Genomic DNA, 18,235 nt, shown 5'->3' with positions numbered 1-18,235 from the left:
TGAGCATGTGTGTCTGTGAGAAAGAGTACTTTTGAATGAAGAAACATTGTACAAACAGTTGAGCGTTTGATCATAAAAATGAAAAGAAGTTATGTAATAGAAATTTTGTATTATTGGTATTTGGGGTTTTATTTTGAAAAAATGTACTCCGTGTACTTTTGAATGTGTGCAAAATTTCCAGTATCCAAAATACAATGCAGTAAAACCTGTTTTAAGATGGAGAAAAAAAAAAAAAAGTTTGGATTGTCTGGGACTTGAACCCAGGTCCTCTTGCTCCATAGGCAGCTACATGAACCACTACACTAAGGACAGCCATAGACAGCTGCCCACCATGAAGAATTTTATAGGGACTTTGTCATTGTTAAAAGTGAAAGTAAACATAGTCTTCAAAAAAATCGCCATAATTCCATAACCGTAGGTCGTATCTGAAAAATTCTTTCACTTTTGGATTCTGCAGACTTGTGGGAATTGAGTGAGGTATAACTTTTTATTCAAAAGTCTGGAAAGACTGAGTACTAATTGCAGAAACGTAGAGTAACTTTCAAAGGCAGATTGCCAACTTCCTGTTGGAGTTAGCTCATGAGTGTCAGTGTATGATTTGTCGGCTCAATCAGACCAACATTTTGGCATTTGTTTCATGTTTCTGTGACATTCCTACTGGCCGCTAGGGCCGATTTTGTGTGTTTTTTAGTACATAGGTGGCGCTACAGAGTCCATTTTAGCATGCAAGGGGTTAATTTTGATATTGTATGAAAGTGTTCACCAGTCATGACATACATGGCAAATTTGGTGAGTTTTGGAGCATGTTAAGGGGGTCAAATGGCAGTCTAAAGTGGAAAAAGTATGAAAAGAAACAAATTGTTATAAATCAATAACCGTACATCCTATCTCAAAAATTTTTGGATGTGAGAGTTGTGCTGAGTCCCGTGAACGCGTAGATATGTCACATGTGGGGAACAACTCCAAAGTGAAAAATGAGTTCCAAACATCGCAACTTTGCAGGCTTGTAAAAAAGAAACTAAGACAGTTATGGAAAAGGTGTGAAATCGTTGTATTAAGGAGGGTTCCGTCTATCTTTTGGCGCTATTTAGAAGTCAATACCACAAACGGTGTCATCGGAGTTAGTTTTAGAAATTTTATTTTGAAAGGCATATTGCGAAGTTCCTGTTGCAGATAGGTCATGAGTGTCAGTGGATGATTTGTAGAGCATGATCCAACAAAAATTTTGGCACTGGTTTCATGTCTGTACGACATTCCTACTGGCCACTAGGGCAGTTGCCGTTTTTTTCACATAGGTGGCGCTAGAGAGCCCATTTTGGCACCTATGGGGTTAATTTTTTCATTTTATCAAATTTTTCACCAGGCCTGACATGTGTGCCAAATTTGGTGAGTTTTCGTGCATGTTCAGGGGGTCAAAATCCAGGTCAAAGTGGTGTGTGAATAATAATAATAATAATAATATAAAAACGAACGAAAAACAATAGGGCCTTGCTTGCAGGCAAGGCCTCTCACTGCGTGAGAGGGCCTTACCTTTCGGCTCGGTCCCTAATTAAAGCTGCAAGCAGCATTGGGCGGGACCTCGCACCGGGTGTTCCGCCTTCCCTCACCGTCGACACCTCAGCTCCGCCGACCCCTAAAGTCCAAGCCAAGCCCCACTCAGCAACATATTAAACCCCATAAGCACTCCCTGTACATGATGGATGTGATGATGAAAATGTGAGTGTGGCATGTGGCCTGGTTAAGGTTTGATTGACATGTTGGATGTATTACATTTGTACATATAGCCTCATTTTTAGACAACACAGTGTTACCCAGTAAACTATTTTTGCTTACTACAGAAACTACAGTACCACCTTAACCAAAATATCAGAAACACCACTTTATAGTTAAGAATTTATTCAGAATCAAGTCATATCTATCATCATTTTACATATATGTAGCTGTATTAATTTAAAAAAAAAAAACCTGACAAAATATCTTTTACAATTTTGCATTTTGTTTAAGAAGCGCCAAACACTACATTTACAAATGCTAAATCTGTATTAAATTAATGTCTTTTCTGTGCAGTAGGGAAGGTTAAAAATTCCAACATTCACTGTAAACATGTAATGTTCTGAACACAAACTACTGTGAATAGGGTTCATCTAAACTACTGCTAACTGCTGCTATATAATATTACACATAAAAAAATATCAAGTAAAAAAAAAATCACTTTAAACATATCACAGACAACACTTTAGAGTTAACAAGCATTTATTTCTAATTAATCAATTATTTTTTTTTTTTTTTTTTCTCTTTATGGGCTCAGCTGGTTGACAGGCAGCTATCTGTACCAATAAGGCAGCAGCTGACACCAACTGTACTCCCAGTCATCATTGCCCATTTTTCTAACACCTTTGCTTGTGTATCCTCTTTTATTTGGACATTTTAACAGGGAGTACTAATGAATTTAACTACCATAAAAAATACATATCAAAAATACTTGCGGATCACAGAGTTGAGACGTTATATACAGGAACAAACCTCGGAGAGAAAAAACATAATTAGTTCTGGCACACAGGAGGAGATACATGTTTTTATAATGCAATTTTGTCCTGTTCAACACCACTGGTACACACAATGAGAGGTGTGTGTACCTTTTGGTGCCACAACAGATTTGCTCTTAGTTCATGAACAGTACATCAATCTTAAATCAGAAAGTGCACCGTTAACAATGAACTTCAACCTGAGAAAAAAAAAAACATATACATACAAACAACACATTCAAAGAATACATACAAACTTAACAGTTACAGCACAGACCATCCGTTCACATATGGCAGAACCCAAAAACAACTACTTACAGTGGTGACGCATGATTATCAATACAACAATATCTATGTCCTTTGCATAATGCACACTATTTAACAGGATAATAAATATGCATAAATACCTGATATAAAAAACCATCAATAAATATACTGTCCCAACATGCATACAATAAAACCACAAAAACAACTCCACAACCTAGTTGGACAGATTTACACATTTAAAAAAACAACAAAGCAATATGTACATAGTCATTTTTGTCTTAAAACCCTATATATAAAAAACTACTACACCTACTCATAAACGACTGCAACAATAACAACAACCACCACCAGATCTAAGTTTATGTCTCTTGTTTGCATCAAGCTCATTAATTAAGAAGAGACTGGTAACATTTTGCCAGAATAAATACCGATAAATACCAGATATAAAAAACCATCAATAAATATACTGTCCCAACACGCATACAATAAACCACAAAAACAACTATACACCCAAGTTGGACAGATTTACACATTTAAGAAACAACAAAGCAATATGTACATAGTCATTTGTGTCTTAAAACCCTATATATAAAAAACAACTAAACCTACTCATAAACAACTGCAACAATCATCATGCACATTATTTTACAAGAGAATGGCAACATTTTGCCAGAATAAATACCAATAAATACCTGATATAAATAACCATCAATAAATGTACTGTCCCAACACGCATCCAATAAACCACAAAAACACCTACACAACCTAGTTGGACAGATTTACACATTTAAGAAACAACAAAGCAATATGCACATAGTCATTTTATTCTAAAAACCATATATATAAAAAACTACACCTACTCATAAACGACTGCAACAATAACAACAACAACCAGATCTAAGTTTATGTCTCTTGCTTGCATCAAGCTCATTAATTAACAAGAGACTGGCAACATTTTGCCAGAATAAATAGCGACAAATACCAGATATAAAAAACCATCAAATATACTGTCCCTACACAAACACAAACCACACAACCTAGCTGGACAGACTTACACATTTAAAATGCAACAAATTAATATATAGTCAGTTTCCTCTTACAACCCATAAAAAAAATAATCAATTACACCTACTCAAACTGTAAAAACATGATCAACCATAACAACCATCAGACCTAATCTACTCTACATCGGACTCGTCATCGAAAAAACCCTCTAAATCTTCAAACTCCTCTGCAAACAGCAAATCTACATCTTCTAATAAATCCTGATCTTTAACACGAAAACCACACCAGATGGCTTCGTGATCACTAAAGTACGCAGATATCACTGTACAATCCACATCATACCGTGTTGTTTTGACATAAACGTGGTCAATCAGTGTCCCCTTCTCTGTTGTCTCTTGTGTTACATGCTGAATATATCCTTTTTGGCCCATAAATTTACAAATTGATGGTCTTTTCAAAATGTCATCATTAAAATCCCCCATTATAACAATTGTGTTACTGATTGGATTCAACCAATCTAGTAACTTCCCCAGATTCTGTTTGAATAATGAATTTGGATAACACGGTGGACGATAAATTACTGCCATCACGATGTTCAATTTGCTACACAGGCACACCAAACACTCCAAATTCAAATCGGGCACCTGCAGAATCTCACAGTCCAAATCACCTGCTGTATACAAGCCTACTCCACCATGTTCTAGGTCCCTAAGCTCAGACAATTTGGGGTTACTACTGCTGTAACACAAGGCTCGAGGACGACTGTGGAAAATGTAACCGTCAATGTCAACACTGTCTGTTGAGGATTGTGCACTGAGCCACGTCTCTGTCACAGCAATACAGTTAGGCTGTAAATGCTGTGTGCAAGACACCAAATGGGACAGGTGGCGACTTAAATTTTGAACGTTCATTAAATACACAGAGAAACTGTGTGTATTTAATGAAGGCTGTGGCTGCTCAATCAGAAATGGAGGCATGCTATCCAAGGCCTCCTTTATGGTGTCCTTGCAGTAAATGGCCTTCTCTTTAAAATCCCTGATGACGAGTCCAGACAAAGCCCTGACACGACTAAGCGCTACATACGCCTGCCCAGGTGCAAACACCTTATCGAACGAAACAACGGCCTCATCTACAGTCAAACCCTGCACTTTATGTACAGTACAAGCCCACGCTAGCCTAAGAGGAAACTGACGACGCAGACCACCCCGTGCAGTGGCCGACTCCTGAACGGGATCAATGGCAGTATAATTACAGCATTCTACTGCAGCATGTGAACGTTGCTTTCTCCTCTGTGAGCCAATTTTTTCATCATCAAATTTAACATAAACTGTGAGAGGGAAACCTTTGTCCTGTCCAAACTCAATATGAGTAACAGTTCCACATGCTCCACTGACCAGACCGTCTACAACGTCAATGTTTCTGCAAAGCATTACACGTGCGTTCCGAGCCAAACACAATTTCTCGGGTAAACACGTGTACGATGCTCTGCTGTGATGCCCTACCATCTCCTCTAATTTGCCCGTTTTCTTACTGTTCATAAAATCTTGAGCCTCTATAGTGGTATAATCTGGACAAGTTGCAAACAACCGTTTAAGATTATGCTCACTGGTTTGCATATTAGTTGGAAAGATATGCAAAGCCGAGGTCTCTTCCCCTGTCTCACGGGACTTTAAAAGCGCAATGTCACTATTCAATAAGGGGGTTTTCTTCGAACGCACTCTCAATCTATTCAGCAGCTCAGCAAAAACACTATCCTTCTGCCTAACGACTGCTGTGAGCTCCACCTTACTAAAATGACACCACAGGTCCACACCCACCTGACTGGTGTACAGAGGCCTCCCTTTAACGGGTGGCAACTGATAAAAGTCCCCTACAGCTATGACACTAACTTTACCTGCTTAATCTGCCTCAACCGGCAATGCACATAAGCCAACAGATTGTGATCTACCATGCTGATCTCGTCGATGATTAGAATTTGGAGGTGACTCAATTGAGCTCTCAAAGAGTTTAGCTTATCTTCACCCAAAGGAATGTAAGGTAAGCTAACCTGTTTACCAATACTCAATGCGTGATGAATTGTTACTGCATTTAAATTATATGCAGCTACGCCTGTGGGAGCTGTTAACAAAACAGAAATAGCATCTGGTCGATCACAAAGTGTTGACAGCAGTCTCCCTGCCTCATATTGGATAGCTCTGATTAAATGACTTTTCCCCGTCCCTGCGCCACCTGTCAAAAACACATGCAAAGGCTCAGGGTTTTTACCCATCACCTTATCTAAACACCACTTCCTAATCCTATCAAAAACAGCCTTCTGCGTATCATTCAGAGAATGAATCAAGGCTAAACCCTCAGTCCTAGACAAAATGGTGGTGTTTTTCTCAAACTGAGCTACCTGTCTACCACCAACAAACAAATCGGGGACATTTTCTTCAGATTCTACCAACTGCTCATCCTGTATCTCCGCCTGCTGCTGCTGCTGCTGTCTGTCCTCTAAGCATTCTAAACGTTCGACTTCCTGCTCAGGACAAAGCTCCCCCCACACATCTTCATCAACACCATTTAACTTCTCCACAATTTCCTGAGCGCGCTCTAAATGAGGACAGTCCACTTCAAACTTGGCCCTATTCTCATCGACGACATCCTGCACCAAACGCACGGAGCCGTCAGCCAACGTCACCTGCCCTTCCTCATAGAACTGTTTGAAGAGCGCAAAGCCTTCGGGCTTGAGCTCTGAATCAGCTCTATAAGGAAGGAACAACTGCAACAGACTCTGAAAGTGGGCTTCCTCCTGTTTTTCTAAATCAAAACGCATGTACCGCACAACCGCAAACTGAGATCGTGTTCTCCTCAAGATGAATCCCAAACCGCCTTTCAATTGAATTTGGTTTGGAGATTTTTCATTCTTGGTGAGAACACGATACTCCGACACAAAAGTACAAATGCACATGTCGTCAAACACATCACCATCGGGCCTATTCCTGTATCTATCTACGATGCTAGTCATCCACATATCCTCTGACCCAATACCATGAGAGGATGCCCTTTGCAACAAAACACCGAGGGGCAAACTCATTTTCACAATGTTGTTCCCTGTTGGAACGAACACAACCTTCCTGGAACACTCCTTCAAATGCATGTTCGTTAGCCTATACACCGCCTCCTGAGCACAGACATCTCTGTTGTGTAAATATACACTGCCGAGCTTTTTCATAGCATCTCTAGCAGAGAGATTTCCTTGTTTTGATGCTTCTTTTTGGGCATTGCTCAATAACAGGCCAATTTCTCTCTCTGCTTTCGTAATATACGATACGATGTATATGATGACTGCGTAGGCGTCGGTGACGAAGCTAATGTCCATGTTAGCATTCCAGCACTTAAGCAAATTCTTGTTATATTGATTAATCCAAGTTTCATTTACCCCTCGTCGATAAACCACCCTATTCTTTTTCTCCAACCGCCTATAAGCCATCTCAAAGATTGCCTGGTTAATGCCCACACTGGCAAACAACTGTTCTACACTAGCAAAAGGCTCTTCCCTCTCCATGGCATTTTTAACTCTAGTCAGAATGGACTGAGCTAGCTCCTTAGGCATCTTCTTATCTAAATCCTCCCGACACGTGCACAATGGCTTGTCATTTGAATCAGAAGGTTCCCCTGTCTCCTTTGCCTTCTGTGCACAACGGCATTCCTCGATTTTGCAGATGAATGTGCGTGCAGAAACTGGTTTTGGAAAATTAAAACGACATTGCGTTTTGTTTTTCTTACACGACTTTGAATGTCTCTTCGAATGTGTCTGAACTGATGACACGATGTCCAATAGCGTGTCATCGTCTGAGGGTAGCTCACATGTAATATACTGGTCAATGAACTCTGCAACCTCTTCATCTGTGTTTTTGTAAATTTGGGGAGCTCCCTCGATCCAGAACAGCGCATGAACATGGGGAGACCCCCGCTGTTGGAATTCTATCCTATAAAAGTAATCAACAATCTTGCCAATTGGTTGAGCAGGAGACATGAGAACTTCATTCAAAAAACAGTGCCATCTGTAATTGAACAGCCGCGCAGCTGTAACTGGGTTGCGACGCAACAACTCACACCTATCGGCCCACTCTAAATCCTCTACCGTCTGCCTTCTGCCTTCCTGTTTCAGGATGCTGGCAAGGAGATTCTGCCAGCGCAGATCTGCAGACGAAAACGACGCAAAAAACGTAGGAATACCTAACTGTCTCACGGACGCAATGAGATCCTTTTGCACAGAAGACCAAAAGGCTGGCGTTCCACGTATGGGCCGAAGGAACCGATAACCGTCGTCAAACTCCAAAAACTGCTTCAAAGACTTCTCGTCTTGAAGCATGCTCACACTGATCCTCTGAGACTTCTGACCTCCTTTACCCTTACGCATCGCAACAGAAACACTCGACACAACCTGATCCATTTCAGACATATACTGACTATAAAAAATATACTCAACATTCCGTGCAAAACGGCCGTCGGCATGCATGATCCTATTATTAAAATAACGCGACAATGTTAAATGATGCATGCGACTATCATGGAAGGTCTTAGTACTCAGAGGAAACAACACCGGGAAACACTTTGCTTCATTCAAATGGTCAGAAAGCATCCTAACTGGACTGTTTCCCTCTGCAAGCGCTATACTCACAATATCCTCAAAATACTGGTCTAAACTTTCTTGCCCGATGTCTACAGGAAATAAGCAAGTGTCCTGAAACATGCAGTGCTGTTGTCTATCATGTAACAGTTCATCTTGCACTATGTCTGCTGATTCCTCATCTACATCATCAACATTTGCTGCAACATCCTCAGCCTGGCTAACCTCACCCTCTCCAACAACCTGCTCAACCTGAGAAGACTGAACCTGAACATCCTCATCCTCAGGTTCAGGCTCTTCTTGCTCACCATCTGCCTGCCTACAAAACTCATTTATCCACTCCTCGTTAAATTCAATGTCTTTATACAATGCATTTGTCCTCTTCAAATATTCTAGCGCCCGCCTTACACGCAATGTATCAACAAACTGATACTCGTAGTGACCTTTATAGGTCAGTTTACGTTTCAACTTAACCTGAAGCAGAGACCCCTCCATACTGGACCGCGGCAAGACATTGGTGGTCTGTACAATGTTGGCCGGAACACATGTTACAGGCCCATGTACACCATTCTGACCACCTTTAGGCAACGCTAACATCTTCATAAATGGGATGTGTAAAGCTATCAGGTGCTGCTCTAAGCTATTTAGACATCCCAGTTCTGAAGGAATGGGGTCTAGATCGAGGTTATTTCTCCATGATTCAGCTGGGACTTCACCTTTACTAATCTTATTATGACACGTATAACAAATCCACAGCTGACCTCTACACGCAGCTAAGTGACAGGGCTCAACACAACTCTCATCACAACTATGCAAATAATGCTCACTAATGCAATTATCTGCAATGCCAGCTGTTGCTACACTCGCGGCATAAACTTCCCTGTCACATGTCAGCACCTGAGATTTGAACATCAGCCTATGACAAACACAGCACACAAAATCTGGTCCATCCCTGACCTTTTCTAAAAAGTGCTCCATAACCAAACCAAAATCTACTGACCTCTCGAGCCTCTGCTTCCGACTCAACCTGACGCGAGCAATAACGTGCTGCCTATATTTACAATTACTGCGGTAATATCGTTTGACATTTTGCCTTACCTTCTGTCTATGGTTAACATTGTCTCTGAATTTCTGTACACTCATTGCCTTAACCCTGTCCCTATGTTGACTATCATCTCTGTATTTCTCCACACTCATTGTTTTAACTCTGTCCCTATGTTGACTATCATCTCTGTATTTCTCCACACTCATTGTTTTAACTCTGTCCCTATGTTGACTATCATCTCTGTATTTCTCCACACTCATTGTTTTAACTCTGTCCCTATGTTGACTATCATCTCTGTATTTCTCCACACTCATTGTTTTAACTCTGTCCCTATGTTGACTATCATCTCTGTATTTCTCCACACTCATTGTTTTAACTCCGTCCCTATGTTGACTATTATCTCTGTATTTCTCCACGCTCATTGCTTTAAGTCTGTCCGTATGCTGACTGTCATCCCTGTATTTCAATATACTCCGCGATATATTCTTCTCCTTGAACATCACATTCTTCCTGTACATCTCTCTAAAGTATAACTTATGTCTTTCTCTGTGTGACACACATTTCTCAGACTGATTTTGCTTCTGCCTCAAATACTTGGACTTCACATTGCTACTACTAGTACTACTATCATAACTCGCACCACGACCATCTACAACCTCAACATAATCTCTGTCTGAGCATACGTTGTCAATGACATTTATCACTGTTGACCTGGTACTGTAGCTTGTCTCCTCACCAACTGTACAGTACCCATAACAACCCTGCTGCCCAGGCTTACACACACATACCACAGACTCAAAATGCTCCCCCCTGACATTTTCCAAGTAAATGCAGTCTGATGACAAACACTTACTTCTACAACTATACTTTAACCAACGCCCATCAAGAAATGTACACACACCAACTCCTAACCAATCTGCAGTGGCCTGGATTTCCACCTCTGTGGCCCAAGTGTTTACATACTTCATTCTGGACTGTTTAACATACTCCGAAACAGACAAATAACCAGTCCTCAAAAGACTCTGATACCTATCAGCATTACGCTGCAACTCACTACAAACAGCCAGCCTAATCCTGCGATGGTTCTTCTGCGAACCACTAACAGCCTGAGACACAGCTCTGAAGAAGCAGTTCCCATCTGGAACTATCTTCTCGTTTCTACAGGGAACACCTAAATACCCGGCCTCTCTACACACCAGACCACCGACTTTCATAAAATCTATATTTAACTGACTACACAGAGACTGACACACATCTACACCGAGGGGACGGAAGACCAGCTCTACATTCCTAACTGCATTGACAAACTCTACATCAGACTTGACTGCAGTTCTATCTAAACACTTTGATTTCTTCGACACACAAGTGCGCGAAACAATTTTGCGCTTTCTACTATCAGTAACTGTGAATTCCGTTTCTGAGCCACTGCTAACGTCAGCGGAAAAGGTGAGAACAGAAATGCCAGACACCGCTGGGCTCACTTCTACACCAGCCCCACTCTCAGATACAGAGGGGGCTGCACAAACAAAGACCTCACTAAACCCTGGTGCTGTAGCAGAGCTCATCTCAGCGGCGCAACTCTCTACAGAAACACCTGACACTGCTGGGCCCACAATGCTACTAATACTAATGGCAGACAGCTCAAACAGCTTCTCACCTGAAGTGAGACTGTCTGCCAAACGACAAATATACTGATGCAGGTCATCCAGACACGAAAAATGTAGAACTACACTGGTACCGTCACCATGTACCAGGCCACAGCTACTGCGAGAGTGACTGTCGACCACAGCAAACTGTCCATCCTCACAGATGATGGCAGACGTATTACCACAAAGTGTCAGCAGACAAGTGCTGTACTGACTAAAAATTCTCTCCAAACCATTCTGCAGACTAACGTACACCCCAACGTCAATCCATTCACCTGATGCAACACCTACCTCACCTGACCATGTGTCACCACAACTTACACTAAACTCTGGCCTATCTACTGGAAAAACCTTGGGAAGATCTGGAACAGACAACAGATTAGACATGTGGCTGAAGAGGTTTTTGTTACGCAAATCGCAATACAATTTATCACCTTCAACCAACACGTGATCCAGATCGAGTCTCTCCCACGAGAACACGCTTTTCACCATGTGTCTAGCTATGCTGACTAAGGCAATGGCCATACACTGCACTCCTCTATACAAAAACCTAGAGTCTCCCTGGTGAAAAGATCCACGCACAACCTTTACTAACCTAATCCCTTCATGATCCCTCCTGGTCACTGCCACGTGATCACAGTCAGACAGAGCTGCACTAACATGAGGGACACAGACAGAAGGAACAGTAACTAAAGAAACAGAAACACACTTACCTTTGCTGATCTTCTGTGGCACCTGAGCTCCCTCCTGGACAGCGGACTGGTCCCTCACAACCTCTGGGACCGGACTGACCACTGGCATCTCCGCCTCCCCCTGACACAATGTATAAATAGTGTTTTATCTACTAAACTCATCAGTAGAAGAAATAATGCTGCTACCAATAATAAATAAGTAAAATTATACAGACCTTGACCAACACTGTTCTGGGCTGGGAGGCAACCACATGGGCAGGTGAAGGTGATGACCGCACCTATAAAGTAGAATTACAGAACAATGTTAAATCAACATAGTCACTTGTTTGAGGTGAGTGTTATCAAAATATACAAAAAACAGACATACAAATGCATGCAGTTTTACATTTTAACATTGCTGTCCATTCACACAATTCTTTCAAATGAATACATTATATGTTTAACTTGTTTTTACAAATTCCACACCAGCATAAAAATCAAAATATCTACCTGCCGCTTCCGTCCGGCATGCCTGGTGGCAACACCTCTCACTCGATGCTTCCCAGGGGAAGCCTAAACAAATAAAAGATGGACATTTGTAGAGTCTGTCTTTTAACATATGAAAATGTACAATAACACAACCAAACAATTACTCAGTTCAATGCATTGTTTTAACTTTTTCAAACACACAAACCTAATCAAAGTACCAATTGTAAAAAAAAAAAAATATATGTTATAGACCACACACATGAAGGTGAGAGGCAAAAAGTTAAATTAGCAGGGGAGGAGCAAACACTCAGATATTTACAAATGATAATGTACCACTGTGTTTGTGTGTAACAGTAACAATAAATAAGAAGGAAAATATTTTAACATTACCTGGCCGGATGGTGGAACAGCAATGCCGTCAGACCCAGTGGAAGGAGCGAACTGCTCCATAGCATCCAACATAGCACTGCTGAACCACAACGCGTTGGAAGGGATGGGATCAGACTGTTGCACCAGCGGTGTTGCAGCCTTCAAAACAGAAAAAATGAGTTAGTTATATGCTGGAGTTTTATTTTACACATTCAAAATGACAACCAGGAAGTGACTCAGAGCCAAATATTACCTTTCCCTCCTGTCCAACCACAGTCCACCCCCGGGGGTGCCTCCGACGGGGCAGGGGCTCTGGTCCAGTCACCACCACCCTGGGAGCCACTTGAGGACTGGGTGACGTCCGGGGATGGGGGGGCGTCTGAGGAGAGGCGGTAGGCTCCGATGGAGGGGGTGCAAGCTGAGTGAAGGCAGCATCACACAACAGGTCCACCAGGATGGGCATGCCATCGGTGTCACTGAGGTGAACCTAGAAAACAGTCAAACACAGAACACATTGACTCTATGCATGTATGAAATACCACAGAAAAACAGAAATTGGGTGTAATAATGAGAGATTCTGTACTCACGCCATCAGGGCACCAAAGGCTCAGCCAGTTCACTGACAGGTGGTCCGCCACAGCCACGTATGGGAGACCTAACACATAAAAGAAAAATGTCATGAGTTCTGCTGTTATTTACACACAATAAATTTTTATGTTGAATTATACATTCCAACAAATATGCCTGTGAACAGGACCAAAGCTTCAACATACCCATGCGTGCTGCCACCCGGTGGTACTCCTGACGGAGCAGCTCTTGCAGGTCCAGGGGGATGTTCAGCCGTGAAGGGAAGTCCAAAACAAACACCTACAGAAAGACATTTTAGCATTAAAAAACAAAACAAAACAAAAAAAAAAACACACCGCCTGCTTCAAACAAATACAAGAGAACTTGTAAAACAAACACACCTTGGGCCAGCGGCTGCGGACCGTCGTCAGAAGCGCGTCGAAGTCCACCGCTGCCTCACCGATAGTACGACTACCTGTGAGGTTGTTGCTCGGTGCGCAGACACAAACGAGGTCAGGGGTCCAGGGGACGGTCAGGTGTCTCACCTCCATCCTAAGGTCAGCTGCTACTCCACCTGGAACAGAGAGAAAAGAAAAACAGAAAGGCAGCTCCGGGATGGCGACGTCCTCATCGACCACGGCCCTCAGGTGGGAGTCTCCAACGACGAACACGATCTGAAACAACAGACACGCCACTTTAGAACAGACACACCAACCATAACTCATAATAAACAGCATTGTCTTTCGAAAATAAAAAACATGATACCTTCTTCTCCAGGTGTCTTGGAGGGACCAACTTCACCTGACGGCCGGTCAGGTGGGAAGTTGGCCATCTCCTCACTGGGTGACGGCTGCCAGTGCCACGCCCTGTATAATCAACATAAAAGACTGGAGTTTAAATATGTACTTAGAATACATAGAAAGGCTCAGAATAAGGAATTTTAAAAAATGAATATTTTAAATAACAATAAAAAATTTAAAAAACTGGTTGACACATACGGGGAACAAACTCAGGGACGGGTGGCTGGGGGGTCCAATCCAGCTGCTCTGCCCTCATCTTCTTCATGGCCAGGGCCCGCCTGTGGCCCTTGGCACGCGGCATCTAAAAAAAAAAAACGCAGACAAATCAAATTCAACCATCACAGGTAAAACACATAAATCACAGTGAAATTTTCCACACATACTCACAAAAAAACTACAGCCCGCTTTTGACCTCAGCAATCCAATAAATGTTCAAACTCACCTTTGCACGAATATTAAGAACTCTACAACAAACGTGCATCTGTGTGTGTGTGTGTCTAGGTGTGTTTTATGTGTCGTTCAAGTCTAAGTTTGTGTGTTTCTGTGAGTTTGTGTACAAATCTGTAGTTTGTAAATTGGATGGATGTATGAAAATGTAACGGGGTAGTGTGAAGGAATCTGAACGTTGAAGAATCTCAGGTCAGAGGCAAATCTTCAACTTGGAATTAAAGAATACATATTCGTGTTCAACAATGAAAACAGTCACAAAACTTTGATAAGTTAACTACAATCCTTTTCTTCACCAATCACAGAAAACAGGTAGCATAACACAACTCAGCCTAACCTGTCAATATGAGGGAAATATAAACAGACAGATTCACTCAACAATGCAAAAAAACCCCAAAAACAAACAAAAAAAACAAACAAACAAACAGGGAAATTACTTCAGAGACATCAATTTATATCAGCATGACATGACTTGACTACTGCTACTAAACATTAGCTGCACATTGTTTTACTTCAACAACAACCCCTAATCTATGATTGTTAGAATCTGTGCAACAGAATATATACTGGAAAAATAGTCAACAAAATCTGATGTAAAGCTGTAATAAATTGTTTAACTTTTACTGACATGAAGAAAGAGTACCATTCCCATTACAAGACTAGGCTAACCAGTAACCAAGCATCCTCATTGAGTATATTGTCATTAGGAAGAAAATGGCCAACATGACATTAAACAGTGTATCCACATAGGCTGAAAAACAGAACAGGCAAAAGGTGCTGACACTTTCGCTAATTTAATAATACTAGCATAAACATACAGGGTGGGGAAGCAAAATTTACAATGAACATTTAGTTGTTTTTTCTCAGCAGGCACTACGTCAATTGTTTTGAAACCAAACATATATTGATGTCATAATCATACCTAACACTATTATCCATACCTTTTCACAAACTTTTGCCCATATGAGTAATCAGGAAAGCAAACGTCAAAGAGTGTGTGATTTGCTGAATGCACTCGTCACACCAAAGGAGATTTCAAAAATAGTTGGAGTGTCCATAAAGACTGTTTAGAATGGAAAGAAGAGAATGACTATGAGCAAAACTATTACCAGAAAGTCTGGAAGATACTATTAAAGAAGAATGGGAGAAGTTGTCACCCGAATATCTGAGGAACACTTGCGCAAGTTTCAGGAAGCGTGTGAAGGCAGTTATTGAGAAAGAAGGAGGACACGTAGAATAAAAACATTTTCTATTATGTACATTTTCTTGTGGCAAATAAATTCTCATGACTTTCAATAAACTAATTGGTCATACACTGTCTTTCAATCCCTGCCTCAAAATATTGTAAATTTTGCTTCCCCACCCTGTATATGCTGAATGACACTAGCATAAGCCATGACCATACTAGCATAGAATTAAATACAGAATAAAGGTCTAATATTACATTCAGACTCACACTCAAGATATGCTTAAGCAGGAGCTACACTGAAGATGAAAAACTCCTGGTTTAATATTAAATATTGATTACATATTAGTTTTTCAAGGCAGAAATACAACCTGACCCACAACTTAAACTCCACATATCTACACATTAAACCCCAACAAAATGGCAAGAAATCCATCTAAAGTGCATCACACATGGACAGGGACAATCCTTCCATCTTCCCTGATGACCGCAGCGGGCAGCTGGCCAGGGACCAATATGTGTTCAATTATTTTAGTTCACATGCATGATTTAAGGTAAATATGTCTTGCAGGGGCAGAGGAATTTGTGTTGTGTTTTTTTTTTTTTTTTTTTGTTATTCAATTTAAATTGATTTGGTCTGTTTTGATGTTTGTGTTACATACTGTGTATATCCTGTGTGTATGCTGTATGTATACTGTGTATATACTCTGTGATTTAGTTTAAGGAATGCGAAGTTGAAAATACAAGTCTTACCATTTTTTAAATACAAATTAAGGATATGTAATGAAGGTTAACTTCATTTAAAATGTATTCCAGATGGATTAAGTGATTCAACAACCAGTAAAACCTTAAACCCAACCCGTCCACTTCAGTGCTGTGTCATTTTATTGACCTAGGGGTTGTTTTGTGAATGGACATGAACTGGACTTCAGTTTCTGTTACTGCTCCCTCATACATCATCAACCTGATTTGAATAAATTACCCTGAACTTTGGGGTGCAGTGGAAACGCAATTACCAGGAACTTTTTTACCCCAAATAAGTTCCTGGTAAATAAGTTCCTGGGCTTTTGGTTGAAAAGGGCCTACTGGAATACAAAAAGCACAGTAGAGATGCATACAAGCGATCCAAAAATATTTGCTGGTCTCTGGCTCCCTCTAGTGGACAAATAGTGCAACATGCACAGTAAGGACGCAACACCTGTATGAATTGAACGCGTGGAGCTCCCATGCCAAATTACAATCAATACAATGCACGCGAGTCAAAGTGTAAAAGTAAACAGTACAAATACATGGATGGTCTGCAGTTGGGCAGCGAGTATAACACTTCTTATTACAAGTGAGCGTACCAAAATGAACAAGCTAAGCTGAGAAACATTCACTAACGCCAATTTAACAGTCACATGAAATCAGTGAACAGATTCTACATATTCTTAATACACTCAAATCACACTAACCAACATCAGAAACACTGCAAACAAATACAAATTGAGTAATGCTATAACAGCTAGATACAGACAAATTAAGGCATAATTACTTACACTGCATCATGCACACACCCACACCACTTCGCCATAACTCATACAGATATCTGCCGACAGCGGAAAAGACAGGCCACAGCAAAGCGCACGTCAATTACAAAATAAGTCTGGTAAATAAAACAGACTTTCTGTGAAATATACTACTCAACAATCACTATCCAAACAGCTTACAGCTCGGCCTAGGTTTTCAAGGCAGAAATACAACGTGACCCACGACTTAAACTCCACATATCTACACATTAAACCCCAATAAAATGGCAACAAATCCATCCACAGTCCCATAAAGAAAAACAAAAGCAAAATGTCAAACGAACACTCAGCATATTAGCACAAAGGCTAGCACCTCAGAACAAAGAGCTAATGTGTTAGCCTGCAGTTAGCAAACACTCGCTCAGCACCAGGACACACAAAGCCAGAAAAAAACAGTAGAGGCAGAATACACATTTATTCTCTTAAATGTTAACTTCAAAAACCTTTAAATACAAAGCATTATCACTTCAGCTTGGCATAGAATCAATACACAAAGAGCTAAGATCAAGCTACATGGTAATATCTGTCACACACACTTACTGCTTGCAAGAAATTCACTTAAAAGCCCGTTTTTAGTCGATATGTACTCACCGTTTGTCCAGTCGGGAAATCCCAAACTCCAAGGAAATCCAAAAACCGCAGATGAAAAGTCCAGAGATGAAAAGTCCACAGATGAATTGATGTCACTTTTGTCTCCACTTGTTTACTGCACAGCCACGCACAAGCAAAAAGACAGAAGTCTGACGGTAACGGTCCTGCACTGTTTTATAGATGCTCCAAGCATTCGACTCTGAGCCAATCAGGACACAGGCTCTGTCCATTGAACCAAATAAGGCGGTGCTGCGGTGCTGTGGGAGGGGCACAGCTCGTGCACAGAGCAGAGCAGAGCAGAGAAGTGACTGTGAGGATCCACTGTTGAAAAGCTGCTGTTGAATCCATAATCATACATGTTATCTTAAAAATTCTAAGACAGGAGGTGTTTTGAAAGTGTTGTGACCATATATAATCTGTTGAACAAAAAGTCTGAAATAAGTA

General features: G+C 41.1%; 1 protein-coding gene across 1 annotated transcript; it reads right to left on the bottom strand.

Moving 5' to 3' along the window:
* Positions 1-3,966: 3,966 nt before the first annotated feature.
* LOC115417598 (uncharacterized) lies at positions 3,967-14,300 on the bottom strand. The gene is given in 11 exon segments (XM_030131616.1): positions 3,967-5,694; positions 5,697-11,916; positions 12,011-12,073; positions 12,285-12,347; positions 12,654-12,791; positions 12,886-13,119; positions 13,220-13,287; positions 13,406-13,499; positions 13,601-13,873; positions 13,965-14,065; positions 14,198-14,300. Coding segments are annotated over 11 exon segments (9,081 nt in total). The 3' UTR covers positions 3,967-3,970.
* Between the last annotated feature and the right edge of the window lie 3,935 nt (positions 14,301-18,235).

The sequence above is a fragment of the Sphaeramia orbicularis genome, chromosome 4, assembly GCF_902148855.1.
Source record: "Sphaeramia orbicularis chromosome 4, fSphaOr1.1, whole genome shotgun sequence".
NCBI classification, from domain to species: domain Eukaryota; kingdom Metazoa; phylum Chordata; class Actinopteri; order Kurtiformes; family Apogonidae; genus Sphaeramia; species Sphaeramia orbicularis.
Note: the sequence above shows the minus strand (reverse complement) of the source record. Positions and strands in the feature narration are given on the sequence as shown.